At 37.7% G+C, this 10,131-nt stretch overlaps 1 protein-coding gene across 1 annotated transcript; it reads right to left on the reverse strand.

Moving 5' to 3' along the window:
- Positions 1-91: 91 nt before the first annotated feature.
- PSMG2 (proteasome assembly chaperone 2) lies at positions 92-10,128 on the reverse strand. Its single transcript, XM_081950544.1, has 7 exons — positions 9,766-10,128; positions 7,648-7,819; positions 6,286-6,344; positions 5,303-5,421; positions 3,003-3,173; positions 1,641-1,761; positions 92-433 (listed from the first exon to the last, which is right to left on the reverse strand). Exons 1-7 carry the CDS (start codon positions 9,823-9,825, stop codon positions 341-343), a joined length of 795 nt encoding a protein of 264 aa, XP_081806670.1. The 5' UTR covers positions 9,826-10,128; the 3' UTR covers positions 92-340.
- Between the last annotated feature and the right edge of the window lie 3 nt (positions 10,129-10,131).

Genomic DNA, 10,131 nt, shown 5'->3' on the forward strand with positions numbered 1-10,131 from the left:
CAAAATTTCCTGAGTATATTTATAAGATCACCACATAACTTACAATGCCTCTTGTCCAAATGTTACATGTATCTAAATGTGACAAAAAACATTTTGAACATCTGAGTTTTCCTTTATTACTCTTAAGATGAAATTAAATATGAATAGTGAAAAGAAGCATGGAACATTTTGATATTTGAACCAAAAGTATGCCAAGGATGTCCAGTTTTGATACAATAATTTTGCTCCGGTAAATTAAAATATCCATGAAAAGTGATAATTAATTGCATACATTGGCCTGTAGATGCAAAACACAACTTGGATTGTATACAAATGGACTACGTGAAAAACAATGTATGATTTAAAACAATGAAGATGGGAGTCCACTACCAAAAAGTAGTTTCCAGGAACTTGGCATTTTCCATCGTGAAGATTTTGCTTGAGAAGTGCTACTCTATTGATTAAAAAAAATAAAGCAAATTATTTCCAGCAGTATAATTCCATTAACCCAAATATGTGTGATGAAATGTAGTGAGGAGACCGATCCCTGGGAGGGAGAGGGCGCATTCCAGGGGACTAAGAGGCAACTCAGCCCATAAAGCATATGAGAGAAAGTGAGTGAACACAGGAGCTATCTAATAGCTCTCAAAGTAGATTGTAAATTACGCATAGTGTTTCCATCTGGCAAGATTTTGTTTATAGCTGTGAAACATTACAGAAGTCACCTTGGAAAAACTGCCACATGTCATTTCTGGTTTTGGGCCTGACATAATTAAAACCTAGCATTTGTAACTGGAAGTAACAGTTTATTAGAGTGGCCTAATGGATCAAAAGGTATTGACTACAGATAGTCTTCATTTATTGACCATTTGTTCAGCAACTGCTCAAACTTACATTACAACTTATAGTACAAAATGTAATTGGCTAGGAGGCAAGCAAAAGCCAAAGATATGAAACGAAGTTGTCTCTTTCCAGGCAGAAAATACAGTTGTTTATGTGATGCTTCACTTAGCGTTAGAATTGCCAGTCCCAAATTATAGTCATTACATGAGGACTATCTAGTTTACCAATCAGTTTTTGAATTATTCTGAAGAATCTGGCAAAATTTGAGATCATTATGACACTATGGTAGTTTTGAGCTTTTCTACTAAGATCTCCTCTGTTAATCTGCAGTTACACTATACTTTCGTAATTCTATCCATTCAAAATTTACCCATCTGCAACCACAGAGAACTTACAATAATCCTTCATTACTATAAAACTGGGATCGGAAGGAACAGGCAACAGTAGAAGGAAATACATTTCTATTGTAATATTCATTTTATGAAACAGCTTTCTATAGGAAGTTCATCTTGCTGTAATTCTGCTGGTTTCCCAGTTATAGGTTAAAATAAAGCTTTCTTAGAAGTATTTTAACTAATAACACAGAACCATTGAAATGTTAGCTGTTATTGGGATATCATTTTAATTTGAATTAATTTAAATTTAAATAGTATTGTATATATTTAAATAGTTATTTCACTGAACCATCGAAAGTCATAAAATGATGGTGTTTTAAAAGAAAAATAAATACATTTTCAACTACATTCTGGGCCCATGATCAATTTAATGTAATTTTCTAAAGAAACTCCCTAAATCAAAGTAGTGGAACACATACTTACCTGAGGTGCAATTAGTGGTAAAGTTTCATTAAGGTAATCAGCAAGGGCAAAAGCATCAGGAATATTATCTCCTTCAGAGCAGAATTTCAGCAAAACCACCAGTGGAATTCCTTTGGAACAACTGGAATAAAAATAAAATGAGGAAGGGAGTGAGAAATTCAACAAACTCTCTTCATCTCTAGTGTAAATTATGCTATGAATTGTGAATACAAGAGGAACAGGATACATTCTATATTTAAAGAATGGTATATCATACATTGTGTAAGTTTTACATACAAGTAGTCACATTAACAAAGCAAAGCAAGCCTCTCTTATCATTCAGAAAATTATGTGCTAATTCAACAAAGTATTAATGATTTTTCCTGGGCTTTCTAACAATGGTATTGTCACACACGTACATACTGTTTCAGTGAATTTAAAGGAATGAAAGAAACACCTGTTGGTGTTCTGTTCACATTTTAGTCACATTTACATTTTAATTGGTGACATTCATTAATTATAAAAATATATGCTTATATTTTATCCTATTGCTTCCTACACTTTTGATTTAGCACTAAGATACAACTTCTGTAAAGAAGAAAGGGAATTATTATTCATGAAGCCTGAGAAAAGTCAGTTATTTATTTTGACACACAAAAATTGAACATCAGTCTTATAAATGCCCATTTTGTGAAGTTGTAACAGAGGTTTGATATCAAAGATCTACTTAACTCATAATAAGACATAATAGTTGTCTTAGAAATAGCTTTTATCAAAATCAGAAATAAACCAACTGCTATTGTGTACAAAACTGGCATTTTGAAGAAAACTGTGTAACAGATTAGGAACACACCCCAAAAAATTTTCTTTGAATCTAAAACTAAAATCTAAAAAACTATTTTAATTATTGCTAAAAGTTTAGTAGGGACCAGGGGGGATTCAAATCGCACTTGCTGTGTTACTTCCATTTCATAAATTGGGTCAGAATTTTTCCTGTATTTCAGAAAACAACTGCATGCAATTAGAACACTATTATTGGAGAAATGAGAGCCAGTTGGGTAGCATCACAATAGAAAGAGATCAGGTATTCTAACCCTGCCTTGGGCACAAAGCCAGCTGTGTGACCTTGAGCCTATCACATTATCTCAGCCCTAGGAAGGAAGCAATGTCAAATCACTGTCAAAAAACCTTGCCAAGAAAACTGCAGGGAGTTTTCCCCGGCAGTATCCAAGAATTAGATTCAAATGGTGGGGAAATTATTGAGAAATAACACTCTAATGCATGACATTCAGGCTTAATTTTATGATTTATTTTTTGATCTAAGGAAAAAGATTTTGAATATAATGTTACTTTTCAATATTAAAAATTTACTGTCTCACCAACCTCTCTGTGAATAATAGTTTTGTAATACCACCTCCTGGAATAAATAATATTTTATCATCGTTTGTTCCAGGAAACGCTGATATTTGCTCCAATTCACTGCCGCTCAGTCTTTCCAAAATATCTTCCATGGTTTTGTCAACAGCAGGTGAAATCAAGTATCGAAATGAAGTGCTGTCAACAAACCATAAAATTTAAGTTTAGCTGCAAAAATCAGAACTGTGACCTTTCAAAAGAACCAGTTAAAATCTAACAGAAATAGCTATAATAAATGGTTAACATTTTTTTTAATTCACTATTTTCAGTTCACTTTTAAAAAACCCAAATGGGAAAGCGTCTGTTAAAAAACAGTTTATAGAAAGTTAAAATATAAGTTAAATTATAGTTCATTAAGTATCGTATTTTTTGGACTATAAGATGCTCCGGACTATAAGACGCACCTAGCTTTTAGGGAGGAAAACAAGGAAAAAAATCTGCCTCTGACCAACAATTTGCCTCCTTGCAGCAAACAACAAATAGCCTGGTCAGCTTCAGCACAGCCTGATTTACCATGAGCATCTGATTGGCAGTTGGATTGGCCTCCCAGAATACTGACGATCAGATGTTCAAGGCTGTGGGGATCGCCGTCACCGCCTATGGGCGCCTTCACATGCCCCATTTTTGGCCTCTGTGCATCCCGTTTTCAGCCTCCGCGCACTCTGTTTTCAGCCTCCGTGGGTCCCGTTTTCAGCACGTTCCAGGTGGCGATCCCCGGGATCATCGTTGGTATTCTGGGAGCCGATCCAACCACCAATCAGCTGCTCATGCTAAATCAGGCTGTGCTGAAGCTGATCAGGCTGTTTGCTGCAGGGTGGCAATTGGCTGGGAGGCAGAGACCGAAGGATGGGGGCCGGTGGGTGGGCGAGGCTTCAGTAACATTCGCTCCATAAGACGCACAGACATTTCCACCCCCTTTTTTGCGGGGAGAGTGCATCTTATAGTCCAAAAAAAAAGGGTACCCTTCTAAAACCATGCATTCAAATTCTTTTACATACCAAACCAGACCTGAAGACAAGGTACTTCCTATTTAATCAAAAGCCTCAATCTTAACCCAGTATTGACTCAGCTTACAAGGCTAAATGCCCTCTATCCCTGAATACAGTATAGGAAATTCCACAAGTAGGCTGCATGGATTGAAAATGCACACCCTTGGTTGACAGCACACAAACTCCTGCACAAATGCAATATCCTCAGTATTCCTATTATAATTTGGCTAATGGGCAGGACATATGGTATGACATCATTGCAAATACCAAACTTAGATCAATAGCAGAATGGCAGTTTTCTGCTAATGATAGCTTGTCCTGCTCAGCAATCTAGTTACAGTACTTTAAACTACCTACAGTATTCAGGTCAACCTTATGGGTAGCACCGCATACAGCATACTGCAGTTAAGTCCTTGAGATTGCTAATGAATGGATCGTTGTGACCAGGTTACCCTGTCCAAAAGTGGTTTCAGCTAGAAAACTAGAAAAATGCCATTGTGGCCATAGAGTGCCTTGTACCTTCTCTCTCTTATTCAAAGCAATAATTCTTGGACAAGAAAAATGATTATTCACAGTGCTTTATGGCCCTAAATGACTCTCATCCATTTCATTAGTGCGCAGAGACTGTCCTGACCTTGCATAACAACCAATAACAACCAATATATAACTAACAACTCCATAAACTAAACATGTTTTTCCTCAGATCATACTACAACTGCAAAGGATAGCTATTTGAAAAGCTATATGAAAACACACAGATACTTCAAACAGATGCAGGAATGTATGACATGTGCACATCCATACACTCCAAAGTACTATTTTGCTGCTGAATCTTAAGATCCTAATTAATAAACTGGGTAGACTCAACCAATAATTATTAATTAAAATAAATATTATACATGTATAAAACTACCCAGTTTATGCAGATTTGAGCTGAAAAAAATCCAGACTCTTTTTTTTCTCGTAATAATTTATTCATTTGGATAATATCTGCCCGGAAAAGTAATTACAAACTAAAAACTGTGGCTTGACTGCACAAATTTGGAACTTATTAAATGATACTTTTCAGCTAGCAGAATATACTTTACAGTGGATAGTTCTCTCTATCTTCTTCCTTACAGCAGCAGATTCATTCTGGAAATGTGAGGAACTCGCTAGATAGATTTGGAAGCAATGAGGAGAGTTGGCAGAAAGAAACTCCTATTAGGTAAGTACATGTCTCTTGGCACAATGCTCAATTGGCCTTATGCATACAATTACATAGTCTGTAGGACTTACCCATGAAGCTGTTGGTCATTGCGTTGATAAGCATGACTGCTTGACAAGAGAACAATTTTGGAAAATCCAGAGTTTTTCACCCACGACAGCAATGTTTGACAAAACAATCTATATTTATTCTTTTATTACACCAGGAAGCAAAGCAGGGCAATAAGTTAGAACTTTGCATTTTTTGAATCTTGTCAGTTCATCTCTAGCTTTAGCACCCTGGAATTTGTATAGTTATGCAAAAAAAAATGTCTTAATTATTGCCAATAAAAAATAAAAATGATTTGACTGATGCAGTTATTTTTCAGTCTTATCAAAATAATTTAAAGAGTTAAAACCATTGAGTGCACAATATTGATGCTTTTCATAAAGCTGCAGTACCAAAGTCTTTGACAAAATTATTAGTAGGATAATCATGATTGCTCAATTTTGACGTGAAGATTTATCTTTTAATTTGTGTCTCGGTTGTGGGGAAAATGTCCAATTAAAGGAGAAACCATAGCATTTGGATGCATAAAGTGTATTTTGTTGGCGTGCACAGGTATAGGGATCACTTGATTCCCAGCCAAATGAATGCAAAAGAGCCTCAAACTAAGTAAAGTTATGAGCAATACACTCCCAGAATAGTTGCATAGTAATCATAAACAAACCAATGTAAATCATACAATGACCTTTACAAGTAGAATGTTACTTCTGTTTACATTACGGGATGACTCTATTTTGACTATCCCAGCACGTCTACATTCTTCTCTACTGATGGGACTCTAATCTGCCAAATTAGAAAAACTAACATCATGTGCTATAAACAATACCTCCCTTCTTATCAAAAGAAAGACAACAGTCTCGTTTCTGTTATTTATCTCCTCTCTCTCCAAGGTGATCAGCCAAGTTTGGATTATTTACTCCTTTGTATTTCTGTGCCTTTCTTTATGCTTATGCCATACACATGCCATCTTACGTGACAACTTTCCACAACCCCACATAGGCATACATACCTTTATGAATGGTGATCTGATCTGCAGAACCACCAATTCTTTTGATGTTTCTGCATACACTGAAAAAAATAGCATAAGCAATATGTCAGCACTAACATTAAATTACCTTTAACCAATCGTATTACACTTGATGCCAGGAAATTTAAGAGGGGCTCTGCAATCATGCCTCTGTTGCATTTTGACAAAACCAAATACAAAAGATTAAGAACAAGAGAGCTCACCTTAAAAAGAGAGAGAGAAAACATTTTATAAACACCCATCATTTATATGTTCCCAGTTTTCAATCTGTTCTGACCCAGCACCCCAAACCCTCTTTAGTTAAATCAATGGTTTCTTTATTAGGAGCACCAGCAGTCCTGGCAAAAAGTTTCTCTCTCACCACAGGCTAACAAGTCTATCCGGCAGGGAGATGAATAGTTGTCTGTCACATCTATTCATTTCCCACCCCCTGCCTTTTATTCCCAGAGCTAGGGTGAGGCTTCGCTAGCAGCGGTGGCTCTTCCATCCCAAGGACTGGCCAGCAGATTTCCACTGTTCTCCTCTCCTCTGCCTTCTGTGCATCCGCGTGTCAGGCATTGGACCTAGCTGTTCCTCCTTTTCCACATCAGCCACCTCCAGACCTGGGGGCTATCTGAGGGCTGACAGACGGCCCAGACTCCACCTCTGTCTCTCTCTCTGACAGCTCCATTCACTCTCTCCTTGGAGCTCTCAGGTTGCCTTGATGCTGACCCTGACTCCCATGCCGCCTCATCTGATTCGTCTACTGCAGGGGCCAGCAGTTGACAGGCCACAACACAATCTTTCTGAAATCTCATAATGATTTTAAATTTTAGGATCATTGGCATCAATCATTTTGGTGCTAACTGATTAGGGTTTCTTCTTTAATGAAAATGCAAAGTAGCCCTCGAGTTATGACCGTAATTAATCCTAGCAATTACAGAGGTAAGGCCATGATGCTCGTAAAGTGGGTCATCATAACATTGACCCTGCCTTTTTTGGCAGCAGGCGTAAAGCAAACCCATTGTTCTCAATGGCCCATTTTTGCAGCAACTGAAAGTAAACCCTGGTTTCTGACAAAAGTAGCAGTCATATGACTGCAGGGTGCAGCAAATGGCCATAAATGTGGGCCAGCTGCTGAGTGCCCAAAATGCGGTCACATGACACAGGGAGTGGGCAATAACAGAACTTCGAAACCGACTTGTTAAGTAGCTTTTGGGGAATCCAACCGCTCTGCAAAAGCATCTTTAAATAAATCATATTACACACTTACACACTTACACACACACATACACACACACACCCCTGAAGCACCCAATCCATTCCCAATTTAGTGGATGGCAAGACTATATTTACACCACCTACCTTCAGCATTTATGCATAGTTCCGTTGCATCCTCTTCAGTTGTTGCATATGGATTATTTCCGACCATTGGCACAAGACAATCTGTATAAAAGTAACCAACTCTGGGCATATAAAGTGTAGAAATGACTAAATCTATAGCCAACTGGCCCACATTGCCCACTGATACAGCTGGCTGAAATTAGATAAAAAGCAAATTTAAGTATGTATCAACTCAAATAATAATTCTATTAGTAATTTGCTGGAAAGACATATCAAATTACCGATAGCTATGTATCTATTTTGTATTGTAAAACCATAAGACTAAATTACAATATTGTTGTAAATTAACTGAAAGACATTCTATATTTATATATTCACTTGATGCCTTGATCAATTACAAACATATTGATTATATACTTTTGTATTTACCTATTGCGTTACCTATTACAAAGCTCAAATAGTTACATTATGAATAATTGAATAGTACTTTTGAACTGGAAAATTACATGTCCATTATATTGTACTAACATTAAATTTTATATGGGGGTGACACAAAATGTGATTAATTAAAAGTGGATTATATGTAAGTTTGCCAAAATGTACATAATTACGATACAGAAATAAAGTCAAAACAAGAGAAATTATAAAGGAATTCCATTCTGAGACCCTCATGGCAGACCTTAAAGTGACTGTTCACGGAAAGGGAATTTTAAGAGCACCACTGAGCAAAAAAACTGTTGAACTCATATACATTAAAAAGTTTCAGGCAATTTCAGAAGGTCTCAATAGCACACTGGGTTTTTAACAAATTTACAATGGTTAATTGACTAAAAAAACCTAATACAAGAACATTGCTGAACCATATGAATAATCTATTAGTACATTTGGTTTTCTTGAGACCAGAAGCTTCAGGTACCACTACAGGTAGTCCTCCAGTTACAACTGTCATAGAGTCTGAAATTTCCATTTTATGTCATGATCCTTAAGTCAAGGCATGCATATGACCAAATTGTATTTTGGTAGAACCAGAACTAAACACTGGTTTGTTTGGGGCAAAAAAAACCAAAAATTGCAGTCATGTGACTGTAGGATGCTGCAAACAGCCATAAATGCAGGCCAGTAGCTGAACATCCAAAAGGCAATCACACGACTTCAGAAAGGGCCTAGCCATCAGAACTTCAAATCCAGATCGTAAATACCTTTTTGCGGGTCTATTCTAGCTTTAAAGGGATGTGGTGGCTCAGTGGCTAAGACGCTGAGCTTTGTCGATCAGAAAGGTCGACAGTTCGGCGGTTCAAATCCCTAGCGCCGTGTAACAGAGTGAGCTCCCGTTACTTGGTGGGAAAGTAACAGCTTTCCATGCACCTTTGGCATTTAATCATGCCGGCTACATGACCACACAGACATCTTCGGACACCACTGGCTCTTTGGCTTTGAAACGGAGATAAGCACTGCCCACTAGAGTTGGGAACGACTAGCACATATGTGCAAGGGGAACCTTTACCTTTTACATAACTTTAAACAGTCAATAAGTGATTGGTTATAAATCGAAGATTACTTATGGACTACAAAAATCTGGGCTGTACTACATCTGGGCTGCAAAAATCCAATGACAAGATTGTCCTAAATCTCTCCATTTATTTGAAAGAATGCTTCTACTTGTTTTAAAAAAGAAAATTCAATCAAAGTAGAATAGTTTTGAAATGATAAGATTTATTTTATAAAACTGGAATGATCATGTTGTGAGCCATAGAGTCTTTTTGGTCACAATGAGTAGAAAAGAAAGCCATGGAGAAAGTAAGACCCATGAATTCCAAGCTTACCCCAAGGATTTCGACATCCCTCTAAAACAGAGGTGGGGAACTACATGGCCCCTTTAGGAGTTATGGACTTTAAATCCCAGAATTCCTGAGTCAGCATGGCTGACCCAGGAATTCTGGGAATTGAAGTCCACGAGTCCTAAAAGGGCCATAGTTTCCCACCACTGCTCTAAAACTTCACCAAGCGGACCCTTGAAGAGGTCAGAGTTCAAAAAAAACCCCGCGCCACTCTCGTTTTTGTGCGCAGCTCTCTGGTTGCCCGAGAACGACCAAATAAATACTTGGCTATACAACTCAGGAAAATGAATGCTTATTTTACCATAAGGAGTGTGAAGCCTTTGAAATCGGAGCACGCATAGCCATCACAGGAAACGAACATTCCGGCAAGGACCAAACAACAAAAGCACCCACGAAATAAACACCTCGCAGCGATACAAACCAGGGAAGAAAGCGTGCCGGTTTCTATGTCTTGGGTCCTCTTACTGTCCTTGACAGAAATAGGTGTTCGGTCGGTGCCTGTCAGCCTTTCTCCTTTGTAGCAACAGCTTTATTGAAAAGGGGTTAACGGAGCCGAAAGAACCATTTCGAAACATCTCTTTGCACCGGGTTGCTCGCAAAAGTGGAATTAGGAAGAAGGGTGGGAACAGAAAGGGCCGCGGTTTTTCTCAGGCGATTGTTCTAGACA

This window comes from Natrix helvetica (genome assembly GCF_964273705.1).
Source record: "Natrix helvetica genome assembly, chromosome: 4".
Classification (NCBI taxonomy): domain Eukaryota; kingdom Metazoa; phylum Chordata; class Lepidosauria; order Squamata; family Natricidae; genus Natrix; species Natrix helvetica.